The sequence below is a fragment of the Sapajus apella genome, unplaced genomic scaffold (genome assembly GCF_009761245.1).
Source record: "Sapajus apella isolate SASKATOON/1434 unplaced genomic scaffold, GSC_monkey_1.0 scaffold181, whole genome shotgun sequence".
Lineage (NCBI taxonomy): Eukaryota > Metazoa > Chordata > Mammalia > Primates > Cebidae > Sapajus > Sapajus apella.
Window position 1 is genome coordinate 390,039 of NW_022437121.1, and position 22,402 is coordinate 412,440.

At 53.8% G+C, this 22,402-nt stretch overlaps 1 protein-coding gene across 1 annotated transcript in view; it reads right to left on the bottom strand.

Annotated features, from left to right (window-relative positions):
* The window catches only part of KCNQ1 (potassium voltage-gated channel subfamily Q member 1), a 390,974-nt gene that overhangs the window by 50,461 nt on the left and 318,111 nt on the right, over positions 1-22,402 (bottom strand). Inside the window, exons 13-15 of the mRNA XM_032268483.1 lie at positions 21,904-21,998; positions 21,243-21,289; positions 20,262-20,323 (exon numbers count right to left, since the gene is read on the bottom strand). Coding sequence (XP_032124374.1) covers positions 20,262-20,323; positions 21,243-21,289; positions 21,904-21,998 — 204 coding nt within the window. The remainder of the gene's footprint in view (positions 1-20,261; positions 20,324-21,242; positions 21,290-21,903; positions 21,999-22,402) is intronic.

The window sequence follows — 22,402 nt, forward strand, 5'->3', positions numbered from 1 at the left end:
AAGTAAGAACTTAATTTGATACCTGCAAGGATTATAAACTATTTCAAGCTGTTGTTTACACGAAATCAAGAAAGATTCGTTCTGTTTGCAATTATGTTAATGAGGAAATAGAGTGGGTATTTTTTTTCCAGGGAACTCGGCATAATTTTGCCATTACCAATGAATTAGTTTAAAAATGTCTGCTGCTGCTGCCGCAAACCCCTCCTCAACTATTTTTAAGGTGACCCCAGTGAGGAGGCCCTATAGACAGCTGAATATCCCAAGGAAGGCTTTTGTGGGAACAGCTCAGATGACCATGGGTCGGTGAGTTCTGCGCACTGGGCACACCCCCAGGTGGTGGACAACTAGCTGGGTCTGTAGGTGGGGCTGAGGAGTCTTCTCCAAGCCCTTCTGATGCCAAGCCATAAGGAGGTGACCAGGAGGGTGACGGCAGAGAGAACCTGGGGCGTGGATGGTCCAGCCCCTTCCTTGCAGACAGCTGTTCTTGGGTTCTGGGCTGCCACGTGGGTTTGCACCACGCAGGCTTGCATCAGCCTGGGCCACAGGTGGGGACACTGAGGGTGCGGAAAGAGGCTGTTCTCAGGGTTGAGGAGGTACACCCCTTTAGCATTGCCCTATGCCCACTGTGGATGGCTGTGCAATTGGGTCCCCTGTCGGGGGAGAAGGCTGAACTTGGCCTGGAAAGGGGCTGCATCCGCCCACCACGGTGCCCTGCCTTGGGTTGGCTGTAACCCTGAGCAGCCCGAGCTACCTGGGCTGACCCGGAGGCTGGTGCAGGGCGCAGGGCAGGCGCCCAAAGAGGGGAGCCATCCCCTGTGCCTGGAGGAACCAGCTGGCTTCACAGGATGGGACACTCAAGCTGGGTGCTAAAGGCCGTGTGGTCAGGGCAAGGCAGGCTCCCAGGGGAGGGAGTGCAGGTACAGGCAGGGGACTAAAGAAGGGCCCTGCACGCCTGGCAAGGGGCGGAATGGAGGAAGTACGGGGCCTGGGGGAAGCAGAGGGGTCAGGCCACACTGTGAAGGGCCCTGTGGCACAGAGAAGGCAAAGAACCTTCTAGACCTACAAGAAGGCGGCCACATGCTCATGGGGAAAGGGCCCTGGGGCTCCCAAGCGAGGATGGTGGCCAGGGGGTACAGGGCTGGCACAGCCACAGGCACTTGGGGGGCTTCAGTAGGTCTGTGAGGAAGAGGCCAGCCAAGCCTGACCTCGATGACACAGCAGCTGGAGCTGGCATCACCGAAAGACCAAGGGAAAGTTGTCTTTGGCCTCCTGGCCCTGCTGGGCACAGCTGGGGCTGCCCAGTGGGGGACACAGAGCATGAGGGCTCATTCGAAATGTGACTCACTTGGTCTGCAGGCATGTTGGGGCCTGTTCCTGGCTGGCTGCTGCTAGAGAGCTGGGGGCTGGAGCCAGCACTCAGCCCGGCCTCTGCCTGGCCCAGCCCCCAGCACTGTCCTCCTCTTCACAGGGCCTCCCCCGCACCCCTCCCTCCACCGAGTCTGCCTGGAGGCTGCATCGAGGCTCTGGGCTGAATCCTCGTAAATCCTGGGGTGCTGGAGACAGCCCAGGTGAGGCCATGAACAATGCCCCATTGTGGCCCCGTGGGGACGGTTTGCCACCACTTGCCACCAGCCCATACGTTGTAAAAATCTCTCCCCACTGATCTAATTTCGACTCTCCGGCCCTTGGGGGGTTAGGCCCGGGACAGGCTCTGTCTCCCTCCACACAGAAACCATTTACGGTGGGGATCAAGGCCGCCTTTATTGGCACCGAAAGGCGACCGTTTCCCTGCCCAATGGCTTTGATATCGTCACATGTCAGGTGATGCGGGCGGGACTCGCAGCCGCTGGGGCTCGTGTGGGGACAAGGACAGGCCGAAAGCTGCTGCAGCCGGAAGAATGGCTCCCAGCCTCTGTCTTCCTGGCCTGTCTAACGCCTGCCCCTCAGTGGGCCCATGGTCTCCGGGCCCAGCTCCGAGGCAGGGGACATGGCGGCTGACCAGGCAGGAACCCAAACACAGGCCCCTTCGGGGACATTTCCCTTCACTATGTGTGTGGGAGCGTTTGTGAGAGTGATGGAAATGAGGACGGGGGGCCCGGGTCAGGGGTGAGGAGGACGGGGGCCTGGGTAGGGAGTGGGAGTCCTTGTCTGGCCTCGAGGTATAAAGGTTGAAGGTGGAGCGGTGCTGGGAAGACCTGGGAGAGGAAAGTGCTGTGTGCTTCCTGTCGCCTGCCATCAACGCCCAGGGTTCTCCATGCTCCTGGTTTGGGGGGAGCTGTGAGAACTGATGTGGCCACCTTGGTGACGTGGCCACCTTGGTAGCCAGAGAGTGATCTCGAACAGAGGCTCATCAGCACCGCAGCTGCCATGGGGTAGCATCACCTGGCAGGGGGCCAGGGGCTGTGCTGGCTCCTGGTGGGACGTGGAATGCTTTCAGGTGGGGTCTGAACAGTCACGTGTGTCTTGGTATTTATGTTTTCACGCATGCCGGGAGGAAGCGCATTGAGCCAGAAACTAATGGTTTCACAGGTGTCGGTTCTAGGCTGCTGCAGTATAATATTTGCGTGCACCAAGTGCAGTGGGCTCAGGAAAATGTCATCTAAGAAATGTCAGTGGCTCTCAGATGTGGAAAAACACAGGGGGAGTCCCTATGTGAGTGGAGCAGGGGCCGAAGGCTGGCCTCACTTGGGGAGAAGCCTCCATCTCCAAGCTCTGCACACGAGGTTGGCCACGCATGCTCCACCCCCCACCCCACCCTGTGGAAACCCTGCTTGTGGAGGCGCTTAAGGGATGAGAGCTGGAGAGATTCCAGGGCAAGGAACCCGTGGGGTTCCTCACGGACCCGGGGAAAAGCCAGGGTCCCGCCAAGTCTGTGGAGCAGAAAAATATTGTTTCTTGCAAAACGGCAGGGAAGATTTGGCAGGATCTGTAGCTGGGGGGCTGGGTGTCACCATAACAACGGAAAGCCAGAAGCCAGCAGACTTAGGGGCAGGCTTCTGATTTCTAGGGATGCTGGCCAAATCCCAGGTGAGCCCCAGTGGGTGTGGGGTAGGGTTAGGGTTAGATCAGGGGCCTGCTGAACACGGGTTGGGTTTGGAGAAGCTCAGCAGGGCCCACCCTGTGCTCACGTGTGGCCGTTTCTTTAGCAATTGCTCTGACTGGGTGTCAGGCTGGAGGAGGGGGACCCCCAGGCGTACAGCTCCGGCTGGTTTTGCTCCAAAACTTCAATTTTAGGGAAAGAGAGAAACGAAGTGGGATAGACAAAACAGGCCGCCTGGGACCCCGGGGCCCTGTCCGTGGCCTCCCCAGAAATGGGTGCAGCGTCTCAACTGCCGTTCCGGCAGCGGCAGGGTCTGCTCTGACTCCAGCCCACGGTGAAGACATCCAGTTCACAGCCATCACTCCTCCTTAATCCTCAGGGCACCCCAGAGGTAGGGGTGGGGGTGGTGAGATGTGGAGACTGAGGTAGCGGAAGGTCAAGTGATGCCCTGGCTTCCTGGCCGGTGTGGGGTGGAGTTGTGTGGGACGTGGGAGGAGGTGGCGAGTTAGATGGGGAGACTCCTGGGCCCCTGCCAATCCCAGGCAGAGGACTGTCTGAGTCATCAAACAACTTGGGTTTTGACTGTGTTGCCTGCCTGCCTTCCTCCCTGTGTAGCTTCGGCGGGTGTGATGAGCTGTGCCCACCCCAGGCTGGGCCTGGCCTTCTGTCTATACATGGGTCCCCACTGGTAGCATCTTGCTTTCAGCAGACAAGGTAATCTGTGGACCTCCCATCTTTCCCTCCGCCAGGGAGAGCAAACTTGGGAAGACTAGGCACATGGCTCTGGTGGCGGCTTCAGAGCTGAGGCTGAAATGGTAGACGGGGGTCGGGGGACCCTCCAGGCTCAGGCTCTCTTGCTGGGTCCAGTCCAGCCCAGCAGACCTTGTGCCACCTTCCAGGACACCCTCACCTGGGAAGGCGATGTCCTCCCCAACGCCCTCCATGCTCCCTGCTGATCTGTGAACACGCACGGGTCACATCTTTGTGTCTTTAAGGTCCTCGGTGGGGACCGGCTGGGCTCAGGGCTGAGTCCTACGACCCTGCTCCTCCCCTGTGCTGCCCCTGACCACGGCCTCCCCAAGGCTTCCCTCACTGCCCTCCCATCTCTTTGCCCCCATCTTCTTCCTCTTTTCTTTTCCACCTGATCTCTAAGCACTGGGGTTTCATTGGCCACCAAGTTCAAATGCAGTTCCAGACCCTCCTATCTCAGCACCAGATCCTCTGAACAAAGCATCCCCACGGGGGTGTTCACAGCAGAAGCCCGGAGTCCTTTTCCAGCCTCCCTCCCCTCGGTGGGGCCGGCAGACTGGGGGCTGACACCCCAAGGTCTCCACCCTAGTCCAAGGTGCCAACGCCATCCCTCATCCCACAGCAGCCCCTCACTTCCATGTAACCCTCCTCCCAAGAAGCCGGAGCCACTGCCATCCCTGGACCCTTGGCCTGGCCATCCCTTGCTCACCAGCTCTGCCTTGCCAGCTCTCACGGCCTTAGGAGGATGTGCCTTGGGCCCCAGGGCCTTTGCAAGGCTGCGCACACTGGGCACCCTTCCACCCTGGGTGTGCCACCCTCCTCCTCGCTCACTCCTGGTTGGCGCTGGGCTCCTGACTCCACTGACTGGGAAAACCCAGTACTTTCTTCTTCATGCAGACAAATACGTAATTACGGATCACTATGTGTGTCCCCCTGCCCTGCCATGGGGCTGTGTGTTCTAAGGAGCAGGGGCCAGCCCATCCCACTCAGGCTGCAGCCCCAGGCAGTGGCACAAGGTGAGAATAAATGCCCGCAGTGCTTCAGAAGGATTCCTGTTTCTTTCCTTTCTGCTCCTGTGACTCTGGCCCCTCCATCCCTCCGGAGGGGCCTCATTTTAAAAAATTATTTTTTACTTTTATTTTTAGAGACAGGGTCTCACTCTGTTGCCCAGGCTGGAGTGCAGTGGTGCGATCACAGCTCACTGCAGCCTTGAACTCCTGGGCTCAAGTGGCCCTCCTAACTCAGCCTCCTGAGTAGCTGGGACTGCAGGCACACACCACCACCCTTGGCTAATTTTTTATGTTGTAGAGATGGGCTCTCGCTATGTTGCCCAGGTTGCGAACTCCTGGCCTCAAGCCATCCTCCAGTCTTGGCCTCCTAAACAGATGGGATTACAGGTGTGAGCCACCATGCCCAGCCTCAGTTTTGAGGATATTCCTGGCTTCTGGAGAAAGCTCGGAGCCCTCACGTGAGCCCGCTAGTGCAGTTTCCACCCATTACTGGATATGGACCCTCTCAGTAAGAGGGGACGTCACAGAGCCTTAGACCAGCACCCTGTGCATTTGCTGGGTGCACCCAGGTGGACCCTGCCCGATGCCCATGAGGCTGAACCCATTTGTAGCCCAGCGAGGGTAGGTGACCACGCAGCACGGGTCACCCAGGCATCAGCATGTCCTCAATAGCTCCTGCCCTGGGGGTGGGCGCCAGCGCCCTGAGGGGGTGTTCACCCGGCTGGACAAGCATCCCTGTTTGGGCAGTGGGCCGGCAGCCACCTCGCCGCCCACACAGATGGCTCTTATGTGCCTGACCTGGGGCTTCCTGGGGGCAGGGAAGAGAGGGGGTGCTGCCCCCTACATGGGGGTATCCGGGGCAGGGAGGGGGTCACAGGGCAGGGGGCTGTGCCGTGGCCCCGCTGTCAGGCTTGCCTTCCTTAGCTAATCCTGAACTCAAGAACAACGCTAAGGCCGTGAGCTGGACCTCAGCCCTCCAGAGCCCCAAGCCCCCATCTCCCTTACTTGAGGCCTCACAGGGTGGTCTGTGCCCCCAGGATCCCTATGTCCTCGGCTCTGGCCACAGTGCCTCCTGCTGTTGCTGCGGTGGTCCAGACACCACCTCAGGACCCCCCACCCTGCACCCAATGTGTCCTGCGCCCAGAATACTGCTCCCCAGGATATCGATAGGATGGGCTCCCTCACCCCCACAGACCTTTCCTGGCAGCCTGCACACCCTGCAACCTCTTCTGGAAAAGCCCAGGTCTGCCTGGATGGAGAGAGTTTCTCTTGGGCGGAGGGAGGGTCACGGCTCTGCCCCTCATGTCCACCTGGCGCTTTCCACCTTTCTGAGAGCAGCAGCCACTGTGAAAGGGACCGGGTGCTGGGCGTTTTCTGGGTGCTGGACCTGTGGGCACACCCCATCCCCTACTGCCTGGTCCACACACTGGCTGCGTTTACAGACAGAGATCTGGAGCTCAGAGGGGCTCCAGGTTTGAGAAGGGCCCGCGGGGGGCGGGGGGCAGCCCCTTCCTCCTCCTGCAGAGTCTTCCAGACTCGGAGAGGGTTCGGGCCTGCAGGGCGCCCCCAACCCCCCGGAGGCCGCGGGAGCGCGGGAGGGGTGGAGGAGGGACCCGGGAAGGCATGAATGGATGCGCCGGACCAGGGCGGGAAGCGGCGGCCGCGGCGCGGGGTGGGGAGGGCTCCGGCTGCCAACCCAAACAGCCCGGCGCGCCTCGGCCCCGTGTTTAATCCACAAAAATTTCCATCTGCCTCCGGAGCACTCGGAACCCGGGCAACGAAAGGCTGTTCGCGCGGCAAAGTAAACAGCGGCTCCGTGCAGGGGCTGCCGTGCGCCGCCCCCGGCCGAACCGCCAGCGTCAGCCATTTTGTGGGCGCCTCGGACCACAGCGAGGCCGGAGCCCCCTGCGCGGGGAGCGGCCCCAACATGCGGGGGCCCCTGGGCATCCACCTGCCGCCCCACCCCGCGCCGGAGCCCCCCAGCCGCGCGCGGCCCCGGGGCGCACTGAGGGGCGCGGGACGCCCGGGCCTCCGGCACCGCGCGGTCTCCCGGAGGGGGGGCCGGGCGTCTATTTTTGGCGGTGACCAAGCCGCTGCTTAATATGCAGAACCGGCCGGGGGCAGGCTGTGCCCTGACCCGCAGGGCGACACGTTTAAAAAGGGGCCCATGTTGACCAAAAGACGTGTTTTTCCGAGGGTGGGCAGGGCAGCCGGGCAGGGTTTGCCGCGCATCCGAGGCTGTGCGCCGCGCTCTCGCCCTGGGCCCTGCGGACCCCGCCATTGACGCTCTTGACTGTGGATCCACACGCGGGGGTGCCCAGCAAGGCCTCTGCCTCCGCGGGGCTTCCGCACCTGCCACGCCCCTGCCACCTGCTCCCCATCCCAGGCTCTCTCTGAAGCCGCTGCACCCGCAGAAGCTGACACACACTTGAGCTGCATGTTTAAAAACACTGAAAGTTCCTCTCTGGCCAATATTGGAGGCCTATAAATAGAGCCACTCAGGAGAGGGTTGAGGGTGGCAATTGTCCCCCAGACGGGCTAAGAGAGAAACACCCCAAGAAAGGAAGACGCTAGTGCAGGGAAAAGAACAGTTCTTGGGGGACAGCTGAGGGTAAGAGAGGCAAGAAGCCGCTGGATAGTCGGGGAGACCAGGCTTGGATTCAGGAGGCACGACCAGGGCCACACAGTGGGGTCGAGGCAGAATTTGAACTTACAGAGGGGGCCCTGATGGTCATCCTCATACTCCCAGCCTCAGAGCGCTGCCATCAGCCAGGCAGGCCTGGACCCGGAGCTTGTGACACTGCCCACTCCACAGGGCCTTTGCATATGAGCGATTGGCAGAGCGGTGCCACATCGTCCCCTCTACTGGGGGCCAGGAGGCCTAGGCCCTGAGAGCCCACATGACTGCTCAGGTCTCACAGCCATGGCTTGTAGGTGGAGGGCTTGGACCCCAGCCACTGGCTCCCAAGGCACAAGAGGAGGTCAGGGTTTTGCCTTGTGTGGGATGGGAAGGGGGTCTGTGTGCCGGCCTGGGTGCACAGCTGGATGCTGGGTGTGGATGCGCCACACCTGGATGAGGACCCTGAGTGATGATAAGACCCTCCTATGGGGCTCAGGGTCCTATGGGCAACCGAGGGTGACAAAGTGAGACTTTGCCCGCAGGACAGGGCTTGGCCGGGCTGTCTCAGTAGGTGCTGGGCTGTGCTAGGGCACTGCTGACGGGGCTGTCCTGAGCCCTGTGGTAGAACCAGAGGCAGTGCCAACTCCTGGTGTCACCAAGGTGGGGACACAGTAGACAACCCTAGCAGAGGAGGAGGACAGAGCCACATTGGACAGGCTTCTCCTCTGAGCCGGCGCTCTCCACAGTCCCATCAGCCAGCCACAGTTAGTGGGGGCTGTCTCTGTGGCGAGTTGAGGGTCATTTGGGCTCATGGTATGGCAGAGGAACCTAGGGGCCAAAGGGGTGTGAACCCCCCCAAGTCCTGGGGCAGGGCTGGCATGGCCAGAATCTGCAGCTGACAAGTGCCCTCTGCCAGACCCTGGCAACCTCACAGCAACCTATCCAAGGGTGGGCGGCACAGGGAGGGGCCCCTGAGTGGGCAGGGGGCTCCAGGGATGTTCGGATTGTAGGTGGTCCTCCCAGGGGAGACCACAGGACCAAGGTGGGGACTTGTTTCTGAGGCTCCTTTTCCCATCACGCTCACCTCCACCTGAAATCACTCTACCAGGGGAAAAAGAAACACCTCTAAATAAGCACACCAACTAGCTGATGTGTCTCAATCTTGGACAAAGCGAGAACTCTTGGTGGATCTCAGAGCCAAGCCCACGGCGGTCCCAGTACCCAGGAGCCGGTCCTGGGAAGGGGGAGGCTGGCAGCCCCAGCATCCTGGAGCTCAGCTGTTCCCTGGCCTCCCTTTCCAGCTGTGCCCCAGGTTGTTGGTGTGGTTTCATAGAGATGCGATCACGTTCCTTGGCAACTTAGGTTTCTTACTTAGTGACCCATCAACGATATCCCTGTCGAGCAATGACGGCCGGCAAGCTTGTCAGGGGTCGGCACTGGGGCTGTGGCGTCCCACAGGCAGGAGGTGCCTCAGTGTATACACCTCTCCACAGACAAACAGGTGGTTAGAGCTTGTTGCATGACAAAGCTTGCGGGCAAAGCCTGACCCTGGTGCTTTTCTTTCCTAGGAGTGACGACGGGTTTCTAATTTTCACAGGCAGTGTTAGGGTCCCTTCCAGGAACTGTCACTGCGGTAATTCCCATCCCCCAGTAAGACCGAAGAGTGTCTGCTCTTCCGCATCCATGCCAGCAAAGGGTATCATCATTTCCTTACATTGTGACTTCAGGGGTTTGCATTCCCCTGGCCACTGGCAGTGCCACTCTCTTTCCACAGAAGGTTGTGGGCCCTGCTGGGCTGTGGTTCGGAGGTGCCTGCTGGGTCTGGTTCTAGGTGTGGCCTTTGGGGGTGGCTTGAAGTTGGGGGACGGTACGGGGCCTCGGTCTCTGGCCAGGCCAGCCATGATGGCTGTGGGAATGCCAGGCCCGAAGGGCTCTGACCTCAGGCTCCCGGTGATCAGACTCAACCTGGCTCCAGGGGCCTCCCGCAAGCCTCCCCTGTGCTTGCTGGGCACAGGGACTCCCTGGCAGACACATCCACCCCTGCGCAGGAACGGGGTGGCGGTGCTCAGCGTCAAACGCTGCTTTCATTATAGGTTTATCTTTGGAACCCCAGACAAAACAGGGCTTGTGTGGTTTGACTGAAGCGCAGCCCCTCAGGACTCTGCCATCCACTAAGACGGCTCCTCAGGAAAGAAAAAATACACTAACCTTAAAATAACCGGTTCCCAGAATAGCAAACTAATGACGGCTTCTAAAGGGAGCCCTTTGATCAGTCAGAGCCCCCGCCTTTGCCTATTTACGGCCCTGTCACTCAAGAGCAGCCCAGCAGCTGAGAGAGGAGTGTTGGGGGGGCAGAGGGGAGGGGGAGCTGCCGAGGAGAGACAGAGCTGGGGCTGCCAGGGCAATCCAGGCTGCCCAACTTTCTGATGCAACCAGCCCCTTGGTGGCAAGGTCCCCCCGGCCTCTGTGACAGCCTGGATGTGTGTCCCGCATGCACCAAGGAATACTTCTCACAGTCTCCTGAGCAGCACCTTCCAGTTGCGAAGCTACGTCAGGGAACAGAGCTGGCTGGGGTGAACGAGAAGGAATCAGAATCCCAAGCAGTCGTTCCTTAGGGACCTTGGGGAGGCATGGGTCACGAGCTCTGGGGACTCGAGGCGGGGGAACTTGGGGAAGACGCAGTAGAGAAGGAGCCCAGAAGGGGTCTGCAGGGATGCATCTCTGTTGGGGGCATGGGGTGGAGAGGGGCGCCGGGGGCCTGAGATGACCGCTAGCTACTGGAATGTGCTCTCCGGGAGGGTCCCTGCCACCTACATTCACCACCTTCTGTGGGCACTCACTGAGCACTTCCCTGGGCCTGGCCTGGGTAAATGCGGGGGAACCACACTCACCTCCCCACACATGCATATGGGCATGTCCATCTAAAGCAGCGCTGTCTCAGAGCTGAATCTGCACGGCAGAGCGCCGGAAAAGTGGTGACTGAGACCGAGGAATGGAATTTTCATTTCATTTTAATAAATTAAAATTTACAGAAAGATCCTTCATTCAGTTATTAGAAAACTCTTAAGTATGTTTGAAATGACTTAGGCATGGGAATCTCCTTTTTCAATGGTAAATTTTATGAAATCTAAATACAGACCAAGTTGTTCTCATGAAAACTGTGTCTAAATTGAAATGTGTAAAATACTCAGTGGCTTTTGAAGACCCAGTATGAAGAGAAGAATGTCAACAATTTCAAGAGTTAAAAAATATTAATTATATATTGAAATGATATTTTAGATCTATTGGGTTAAATAAAATATATTATTGTAATCAATTTTACCTATTTCTTTTAAATTTAAGAAAAGTGGCTATTAGAAGATTTAAAATTATATCTGTGGCTAGCATGGATGAGCTTACCAAGAAGTAAGGGAGGTTGAGGCTGGAAACTCAGTGAAGTGGAATCCCCAGAGGTAATAGGGGCCCTGAAGACGTTTGATGAATGGGATGAACTTGAGCTTTGGTTTCACCAGGGATCCATGGTTAGGTGTCAAAGCCTGCCCCACATAGGAAGTCTCATAGCAGAGACTTACATAAAGCTGTGAGCCTCAAAAGGCTCTACCTTCAGTGTGAGGGCCAGTGAAAAATCTCCTACTCCCTGAGAAGTTTGTAAAGAAAACTGCATTACTGCTAAGAGAAGGAGAACAAGTTCTGTCCTGGAAAGTCATCTTCACATGCTAGTCCATGCTCAGCTTGGAGGCTCTAATTCACACCACCGAGGTTGCCTAGAAAACTTTGAGCCTAGAATTGAAAGTCCGGGCGGGCAGTACACCCACATATGTGGCAGTGGAAAGGGTAAACATGATTCCTCCTCGAGGACCCCAACTCCACACCAGGCTTCAAAAATTCCCACCAATAAATTTTAAAATACATAAGTTTACAACGAAAAAAACACAAAGGAAATGAAACACCATGAATGAGAGTCAGCAGAAGAAAAAATCAGACAGGGATGTGAACTCAGAAATACTTTAGATACTGGAATTAAGAGAAACTCAATATAAAATAGCCATATTTAATACACTTCAAGAAAATTTTAAAGTTTGAACATGCAAGTAAAGAGGAAGATACAATTAAAATGACCTATCAGATACGAGTAAGAGCCCAACAGAACTTTTATAAATAAAATAATACTTGAAGTTTAAAATTCACTGAGCGGTTTTAACAGCAAATTAAACACAGTTAAAGAAACAACAGGAGAACTGGAAGATGGATTCCAGAATACAGTACAGACAGACAAAGTGATTTTTTTAAAAAAGGTTAAGAGACGTGAAGGGGAGTAAGATGGTCTACTACTGGCCAATAAAAATTCCAGAAGGAGATAATAAGACTGAAGTGAAACCTTAAGATGTATTAGCTGAGAATAATCTAGAACTGATACAAGATAACAAACCACAGAGTAGGATGGCCCAGGCAGAACAAAAGAAACCTATTAACTAACACATCCTAGTGAAAAATGCAGAACACTACAGTCAAAGGAAAGATCTTAAAGGCAGCCAGAGACAATATTGTCTTCCAAGGAGCAACCATTCATCATTTTCATTCTTAACAGTGACAGTGGAAGCCAAAAGACAGTTCGATAATATTTTCAATGTGCTGAGAAAAAAAGAATTTTGATAACCTAAGGCCTATAATTTTATAATTGGTGGAAATATTTTTTAAGATGACAGTAGAATGGTCGTTTGCAGAAAAAATCTGGGAGTTTTTCACTGAAGAAAATTTAAATGAATCCCTCAGCCACATGAAAAGGTAATCCCAGGTGTAAGACCTGAGATAAAAAAGAAATGACAAATGACAAAGAGGCAAATGGGTGAGTAGATTTAAACAAACATTGATTGTATAAAACACTACCAATTAGTGGGTTAAAAATTAAACATGGTTCAGCTAAAATATACAACAGCAAAGCACCAAGTTAGGAGGAGAATGATTGAAGTTACAGTGTTCTGGGATTCCTATTTTTATACAGATATGGGTAGATATAGCAATTACTTCTGATATATATTCATTTAAAATGTTCTAGGTTAACCTTTACAAGAAGAGTAGTAGAAAACATAACTTCAAAACCAGTAGAGAGAAAAGTAGAATGAGAAGTCATAATGTAATGAGAAGCAAGAAAGAGGAGAAAAATAAATATTAAAGATTTAGTACAAACGGAAAGCACAAAATACACTGTTAGAAGTCAATCCAAATCTATTAGAAATCACATTAAATGTAAATGCATTAAATGATTTCAAAATCCTCAGTAATATAATGTTTACAAAAGACAAACCTAAAATCATATGGTTATAGAATTAAAAAGAAAAGGATTAAAAAAATTGACATCAAAATCAGAAAAGAAAACCAGACCAATATCCTTTATGAATACAGGTACATTCTTTTGTCCTTTCAATCAGATTTCCTAGGTTGAAGATATAAACATTCTTAGCAAAATATTAGCAAACCAAATCCAGCATCATATAAAAAGAATCATATACTATGCCCAGGTAGAATTTATTCCAGACATGTGAGACTGAAAATTAGTTAAAGGTATTATACCACATCAGTAGAATTAATCTGAAAATTAGTTAATGTATTATACCATATCAGTAGAATAAGGAATAAAAACCACAGGATCATTTTACTAGACACAGAAAGAGCATTTGAGAAAATTCAATATCCATTCATAATAAGAACTCTCAATACACTAGGAATAGAAGGAAATATTCTCAACATGATAAAAAGCATGTATGGAAAACTCAGAGCTAATGGCAAATGACTAAATGATTTTCCCCACAAGATCTGCTCTAGTCACTTCTATTCAAAACTTTTTTTGGAAATGCAAGCCAGTGCAATTAGGCAAAGCAAAGAAATTAAAGGCACTGGTGGGAAGGAAGTAAAAATCGTCTTTATTGACACATGACATGATCCTATATGTAGAAAATCTTAAGAAATCAATAGCAACAGCAAAAATGACTAAAACCAAGAACAGAAAAGTCATAGTTTACAAGATTGATACAAAAATTTAATGTTATTTCTATATACTAGTAATGAACAATTAATTCAAAATGAAATTAAGAAAATAATTCCATTAACACTAGCATGACAAATAAAATATTTAGGAGTAAATGCAACAAACGAAGTATAAAATTCATATGCCCCAAAACTGCAAAATATCACTGAAAGAAATTAATTAGATCAAATAAACAGAGGGATATACCATGTTCATTGATTACAATACTCGATTTTGTTAAGATGTCAATTTTCCCTAAATGGATCTATAGATTCAACACAATGCCTATCAAAATCCAGCAGGCCTTTTTTCTAAATTGACAGGTTGAAACTAAAATTTATATGAAAATTCGTAGGACTTAGAATGGACAGAAACAATTTGAAAAAAGATGAACACAATTTAAAAACTTACATAATTTAATTTCAAAACTTACTGTAAACCTATAATAATCAAGACAGTATAGTATGGGTTTACAGAAAGGCATATAGACCAACAGAATAGAATTGAGAATTCAGAAATAAACCCATACATTTATGGTCAACTAATTTTTGACAAAGAAGCCATGATAATTCAAAGGAGGAAAAGGAGTATTTTCAACAAATGATTCCGGGGCAATTGGAGATCCATAAGTAAGAACAAAACAAAACAAATCTGGACTCTACCTCATATCATACCCCAAAATTACCACAAAGTAAATATAGACCTAAATGTAAGAGCGAATGCCATACAACTTCTAGCCGCGGGGAGAAAACCAAAACAGGAGAAAATGTTTATGGCTTTGGATTAGGCAGAGTTCTTAGATAAAACATCAAAAGCCTGAGCCATATAAGAAAAGACAAATTGAACTTCATTAAAATTAAAAAGTTTTGTGATTTAAAAGATGTGATTAAGGAAATGAAAAGACAGTCACAGAATGGGAGAAAATATTTGCAAGTCATAGATCTGATAAAGGACTTGTATCCAGAACATATAAAAAACCCTTGCAACTCAATAATAGAACAGACTACTTAATTAGAAAATGGGCAAGAGAGTTGAATAAACATTTCACCAAAGAAGACTATGAATGGCTAATAAGCACATGAAAAGTGGCTCAACATCATTAGTCATTAGGGAAATGCAAATCAAAACCACAATGAGATACCATTACATACTCACTAAAAGGGCTAAAATAGAAAAGACCATGTATTTGCAAGGCTGTGGAGAAAGTGGAACATTTATACATTACTGGTGAGAAAGCAAAATGGTACAAATCCTTTGGAAACAGTTTAGAAGTTTCTTAGAAAGTTAAACAGAAATTTACCCTATGCCTTCTCGGTAAGAATAGAGCAAGCAGATAAGAACATTCCAATGAATATATAGAAGATTTGAACAGACCAATTAACAAGCTTGTTCCAGTGGATATAAACATAACACTACGCCCAACAACGTCAGAATATACCTTGTTTTCAAGTACAGAAGGCACATTTACAAAAATTGACCACATATTTTTGCCCTAAATCATATTTCAAAACATTCTAGAGGATTACTATCATGTGGCTTGCTTTCTCTGACAAGAGGGCAACATGATGAGAAAGCTGTGCTACAATTATAACAATGACGAGAACCACATTGCTACAGAACTCCTAGGGCAAACAAGAGATCATAGTGCAGATTAGAAAAAGACTGACGTGAATAAAGATTACAATTAAATGGCATATATCAAAATGTGGGAGATGTAGTTTGAATGATATTTAGAGGAAGAATGTATAGCCTTAAATACGTACGTTAAAAATTTAGAAAGCCTGAGATTGACAGTGGTTAAACATATTAAAAAAAAAAAGAAAGAGAAATTTAGAAAGCCTGAAAATTAAGAATTATCCTATTCTTAATTTAGAGGGGTTAGAGAAAAAACAGTATATTAAGGCCAAGTAAATAGAAGGAAGAAAATGAGAAGCGAATGAAACAGAAACAAAATCACAATACAGAGGATCAGCAAAGGCAGAAGTCTGCTAAAAATATTAATAAGATGGGTGAATAGTGGCAGGTTTGACCACTAAGAGGGAAAACGGTGAAGGCACAAATAAATAATATTGAGAATAAAAAATGGGACTAAATGCTAACGTGACAGACATGAAAATAATAATAAATGTCAACAAACATGGAAAACAAGATGAAATGTATAAATTCCTGGAATATATGGCTTGTCAAAACTGATACAGGAAGAAATAGAAAACCTGAACAGTCCATAATTTATTAGAGCCATTGAACCCGGAATGATGAATCTTCCCACAAAGAAAACACCAGGCCTAGATGTCTTTACCTTCAAATTCCATCAAACATTTGAGGAGAACAAAATTCTAATCTTATACAAAATATCTCAATATAGGAAAAGAGGGAACACTTCTTAACTTAGTCTGTGAGGCTCACATACATTTGATACCAAAACCTGATGAAGACCTTACAAGAAAGGAAAATTCTGTATCTATCTCACACATAAATAGTGGCACAAAATTTCTGATATATTAAATATCAGTAAGTGAGATTTCAGCAGTGTTTAAGAAATAATATACAATGTGAAAGATTGGTGTGCGTGGGGAGAGGCTGGAGACCGCATATATGGCTGGAAAAATAATCCAAGTAAGAGATGATAAAGGCCCAAATTCAGCAGGGGTTGGGCTGAAGGGTGGGGATGAACGGCAGCGAGGTGGCCCCGGGGGCACAGCTCAGAGAACTGATCAGGACAAAAAAGCCTTGGGGTCCAGCTTGTGGGCCTGGTGGATGGAGGAGTCACACTGTAATGAGGAAAAGGGTAGCAGTGTCTAGCGGCAAACACCCAATTCTGGGAGGCTGGGCCTGCCTGCATCCTGGAGGTTGGGGTCAAGCACGCAGCTTGGTAAAGGCACGGTTGGGGTGTGGTTGTGGGAGTCTTGGGTTGGGGGCATTTTTACCCTGGAGGTCTGGCTTCTGGGACCGGAGGCAGTGAAAGGGGTATCAGGTGGTGGGGGCCCCTTCCCGCCCAATGCCCTCTGAACTGGGGCATGGAAACCCAGGACTCCCCTGTGTCCGGCTCTCAGCCATGAACATTTCCGGCAAAAACAGAGAAGAAAGAAACCCTCCCAGCCCACTGTGCTCCTCATATCAGCAAAAGCAGTATGAAGTTAGCTTGCAAAATAAACAGGGCCCAACGTAAACAGTGCAGCAGGTCCTGGGGACCAAGCTAAGAATACAGGCTGGGGAGGAAGACTAGAGTGGCCTCTGCCATCAATTCCTCAGCGTCCAGGGTACGCAGCCCCCACACTGATTGCCAGCCTTGCGTGGGACTCCAGGAAGCCCAGTGAGGCCAGACGGGGAGTGGGCAGGGCCAGCCCTCTCCAGACCCCTCCTGACTGCCTACATTGGCTCCTGGCCCACACCGAAGGCCCTGGGCCCTGCTGCTGGTGCCCCTGCCTGCCCCTAGCCTCAGCCTTCCTCAGCCCTTCATATGAGCTGCGGGTGATGATGAAACCCCTCCTGTTCTCTCCACGTCATCTCTCACGCCCGTCTATGTCGTTCTTGGGATGAAATGTGTAATTTCATTTCTCTTTACCTAACCAGCTGTGTGACCTCAGGCGACTGCTCAGCCTCTCTGAGCCTTGGTTTCCCCATCTATAAAAGAGGATTTATTTGGGCATTTGGGCAAATAAGGAGTAGTCTCCAGAATAAAGAAGATAATAATCTAAGATGAAAACAGAAGGGGCATGAGGCAGCTTTTGTGACTTTTGATCCTAAGCACACAAGCAGAGTCAAACCCTCTCATCTGACGAGGGAGGGAGGCTAGCAGGAAGTGGACTTGCTGTAAGGAGGCCCCTGGGTCTGTGGGTGTGGGTGGGTTTCTGCTCTCCACACCCTGGAGTGAGGCAGAGCCTGAGCCGCCAGGCCACGCACAGGGGTGGAAGTGATCCCAGGAATGAGGGCGTCCTGCAAGATGGGTGGGGGCTCTGTGTCGGAGCAGAGACGCTGCACTGTCAAGGGAGAGTTTTGACGAGGCCGCAGGAGGGTGGCGAGAAGGAGTCCCCCAGCCCCCTCTCCCCAATGCGGGCCCCTGGCCAGGACACAAAGGAAGAAGGGGCTCCCTGCCAGGGAAACGGAGGCAGCCCTGAACGAGCTCAGCTGGCCTGCACTGGCGAACTCCCTGCAAAGGGACACTCCAGGCCTCCCTGCTCCTTCACATGACCCCTTCCGAGAGGGTTGTCAGCTGGCTGCGCAACCCAGAGGCCCCTTCCCCTCCTCGCTGGGCCTCTCGTTTCACGGCTAGGCGAGCCAGCCTGGGATGGGACTCACTGCACAGCCCAGCTGAGGGGCTGAGCTGAGCTGAGAAAGCAGTTGGGGGCTGGGGCCTTGACTCCCTTCCAGCAGGCAGCCAGACCGGCGGGATGGGGTGGGGGAGGGTGCCGGTGGGGAAGACCAGGGGCTCCGGCTGGGGTTGGCGGGGCTGGCGGGCATTGGCACCGCATGCTGCACGCCTGCTGGGCCTCCAAGGGCCGGGCGGCTGCTGGATTTCCTGCCCCTACTTCCCGAAGTCAGCAGGATTGCGCTTGGGTGTTTACGGTCCTGATGGCTGCACTGATAACAGAGATAACTCGAGCCAGGCTGTGCCACCAAGCCCTCCAGGCCCAGCCAGGCCCTTTCCCAGGGTCTGTCCCTGAGGGGGTTACCAGTCAGTGGCAGGGCCGGGACTGGGTAGCTCAGGTCAGCACAGCTCGGTCAGCTCCCTGATGGGCAGCTGGGCTCCAGGCAGACCCCTCGGAGGGGCTGAGATTCAGTGTGGACTGTGGGTGCCGCTCCCCACCTCAGAGACCCCAGACAGGGGACTCCAATGTCACAGCAGGGAGCCAGGGACCACCAGGGCTGTGCCTGCAGAATCTAACAGAATCCTCGTGGCCCGGGCTCAAGGCCTGACAGGGCACCAGGACATGTCCCCAGCCTTGTTCTTAAACTTTGCCCTAGGGATCAGGGACTCGGAAAACGCTTCCCTTTGCTCAGATGTGAAGAAATCTGGGTGCATAATTCTGTGCCTTCAAGGCCAGCACTGGCCCCACTGCAGGCCCCTGCACCAACGTTGGCTGACCGAGGACCGCGTCCTTGTTCCCAGGTCCAGCAGACTGCTGGACAGCAGCTGTGCACGTCGGAAGGGGCCGCCGCGCTTCAGGAGGTGCTGTCTGCCACCCACCATCACCCCCACAGGATGCCAGGCTCTAGGTCTGGGCTTAAAGGGTGGCCTGACCCATGGAGCAGGGGCAGAGCCATAAGAAAGGCCTGGGACAGCAGTGCAGGGGATGGAAGTGGTGGAGAAAGGCAGGGGCTGCCCCCTGCCCATGCTGTCCGGAAAGGGCCACCAGGACCCCTCATGACAGGGATGTCCACAGGCTGGAGGAGGAGTGAGGTGGGGACTCAGTGCCGCTCCCTGGCTCTACCATGGCTTTCCTTGATGTCTAGAAACTCCTGGCCGTGCCAACAACACAGGGTACCCGGCTCTGCCGTACTGGGTGTGCCAGCCAGGAGTCACTGGGCCCTTGCGCACAGACAAACCCAAGGAAACACCTCGTTCCCCAGGCAGCAGACAGGCCACAGCTCCTGGGCCTCCGAGCTTGCCCGCCCTGTGAACTGACCTCTCCCGGGTCTCGCTTCCTGTCCTGCCAGATGGGTGCCATCTCCCACTGGGCCATCTGCCTGGCAAAGGCCCGCACCAGCCCTGCCTCGGCCTGTGCCGACAGAGGGAGGCCAGGCCCACGGGATCAGGGTGTCACAGTCACACAGCCCCACAGGCCCAGGCACCTGAACAGCAGCCCCGCTGTTTCTGCCTGACCCAGTTTGCTGGTCTTAGGGCCCCATGGCCGCCCCAGGCCATGGGCAGATGGTGCCAGGTGGGGAGAGGGTGACGCTGCAGGTCCTGGGGGCCAGGACGGGTGGGGCAGGCGCGGGAGCCCGGGCTGGGCTGTGCCTGCCCCGCCTGCCCGGCTGCAGCCGAGATGGAAGCAGGCCAGAGCCAGGCGTTGCCGGGGAAACCGGGCGGCAGACGCACTCCCTGCCCAACTGAAATTCCTCTATTTTTAGCCTCTCAGCTACTTTCAGATAAAGTCCATGTAGACGGGCGAGCTGTTCAGCAAGATAACAGCCCGCTTCAAACCACAGAGACTTCAAAGGGCAGTGGTGGGCTCAGCCATGGGCCCGAGAAAGGCCCTCCCTTTGCCCAGATCCACCGGCGGCTCCCAGGGTGCCCGGGGACAGGCTCTGGCCTGAGGGACCGCGGGGCAGGCACAGAGCCTGGCGGGGATTGGGGGCCTGGTGGGTTTGGGGTGAACAGAACATGCCTCTCTTCCCAGGAACCCATCCCAACTGGGCCCTGCGTCTCCCTGAGCCCTTGGCTGGCCCCAAGTGGAGGCCCCAGACAGCTGGGCCCAGGAGAAGGCAGGGATGTGAGGCCAGTTCCTGCCACCCTTCACTCAGGACACAGCCAGGAGGCTCGCAGGGCACAAAGCAGACTACGAGAGGCAGTGGGAAAGGGCTGGGGGAGGGGCACTGAGTGCCACCTGCTAGTAAAGACGCCACTTGTCAGAGGACGAGAAACCAGCCTGGCCTGACTCCTTCCATGGGGACCAATGCCCAGCCTGGTGGTCAGTGGGCCTGGGGCCCTCTTGGGAGCTGCTGGGTGGGCTGCAGTGAGCACTGGCAGGAAGGTGGCAAGGCCTGCAGACCCCGGGCACCACTGGAGCTTTGCGTCCGCATGCAGATGCAGGGAGGTGCCTGCTGGGCTCAGGACGCTGCTCAGAGCTGCTGCGGGCTGGCGCGTGAGCCTACCTTGTCTTCTACCCGGTTCAGGCGGGCGCCAATTGTGTTGCTGCCACGATCCTTGCTCTTTTCTATGGGGGTAAAACACCCAAATCAGGGCGGAGTGCTGGGGTGGGCTTGGGGAGCAGGGTGGTGGGGCTGGGGGAGGTAGCTGAGAGTCACAATGCTTAAACCTACTAGGACATTTTTAAAAAGTGTCCTATGACAAAAATACCAAGGGTGGTTCAGTGGGGCGGCATGGCTGCAGCTGGGGACCTAGGCTCCATCCTGCTCCACCTTCTCCACTTCTGACCTCTGAGAGCCCCAGGGGATGCCTCCGCTGGCCACACTGCTGGCTGTGGAAGCCATCACACTCATTCCCAGGGTACCACAGGCCTGACTCAAGGCTGGAGGACACAGCCATTCCACCTGCCCCCTCCATGCCAGCCCATACTGTGAGCCACGGGTTCTGTTTAAATTTGGGCTAGGGAAACCCCAAGGAGTATGCCTTTTCCCTGTCATTTCCCGGCATGACTCACAGCCCGGTGTCCAGGGGATCTAAGGAATTTGGCCGAGGGGCCAGAAAACCGGCCCCCAGGCTGCCACTAGGCGCTTCTGTCCCTCTCAACTTGAGCCCTGCAGAGCCCCCACCCAGAGTCTCTTGAATTCCAAGCTGGCAGCTCACCCCACACAAACCCCACCCCAGGCCCATCCCCAGGATCACCCCCTTCTGCAATGCTGCCCTGGGTTCATGTTTCCACACCCAGAGCCTAACCTCAACGCCCTGGAATTTAAAGGCACCCAGGTAGGTTCTTATGCAACCTGAAAATTCCCTTGTAAAACGTACTTTGGAGCCACTCTGCTAAGGGTGGGGTCTACCTCCCCTTACTCCCTGGCTTTCATTTCGTGTCATGCACTTGGAGCCCCAATGGCCCATTCTGACATCGTAGGGGGGCCAGGAGGGTAGAGGTGTGGGCCACGGGGCGCAGAGCAACTGATGCAGAAACCCACCTGAGACGGCGATGAACAGCGATGGCTTCCCGATGGACTGGTCCAGCCTGGGAGGGAGGGAAGGAGAAGGACGCCGGTTCATACCTGGCCCCAGCACTGCACAGATGCCCAGCCATCCAGGGGACAGACAGGTTGATATGCCTGGCAAGACAGTGCACTGCCCACCCACTCTGGGGACACCCTGACTCTAAGACCTGCCAGGCAACTCCCAACCCTCCAGAGGGCCATGCTCCTGAGGGGGCTGAGCAGGGAGCCCAGAGGGGAGGAGTCAGTGGGCCGCCCCTCAGACTGCCTCCCTGGGGAGGAAGTGTGTCAGCCATGGGCAAGGCAGCCTGACTCCCCACCTGTGGCCAGAATGGTCACGGGCTCCCAGCCACACCCTGTAACACATGGAACTAGTTCCCAGGCAAGGCCGTGGCAGAGGCACGGCTTCTCCCAGCCTGCGCAGGCCCGGGAGGACGGTGCTGATTCCAGGGGAACACGTTGGCTCCCCACAGTCAGGGTCCCCAGGGGTGGAGGAGGTGGTCAGGAGAAGGGGGTGGTTGAGAGGTGAGAACTCAGGTCTCCGCCCTTCCCTCCTCCTGGCACTGCTTATTGTGTGGCTGGGGCTGGGCTGGGCAGGAGCCGGGCACCCTCCCCGCTGCCTCTCGGCCGTGCCTACCTCCTCTGCAGCTCTTTGATGCGCACCATGAGGTTCAGGTGGCCCTGCGAGTACTGCTCTATGACGTCCCGCACGTCGTAAGGCTTCCGAGCTTGCTGCGGGACAGAAAGACATGCGTCACTTCCCCTCCCTGTGCCCCAGCTGTGTGGCTCTAAGTGCAGGTGGTGACAGTGTCTGCCCTCAGGAGGCTTGTGAAGACCTGGGAGCTTGACTGTGTGGTGATGACGTAGGCCTGGTCCCAAGCATGTACAGCGGGGGGCTTGTCCCCATCAGCTTGGCCACGGGGCCGTGGGTGGCCCTGGGCCATCAGCTTGGCCTCTCTGTGCCCTAGCTTCCTGCCCACTCACCAGCTGCGGCCTGCTTACTCCCCTCCCCAGGCTGCCAGTCCTGGTTCTCAATGGCTTCAGGAAGAGCTGGCCCAGCCAAGGGGCTGAGGAGCAGCACTGTGCCAGGCACTGACCAGGAGGCACAGCTCTGCATGGCCATCACCCACCGGGGC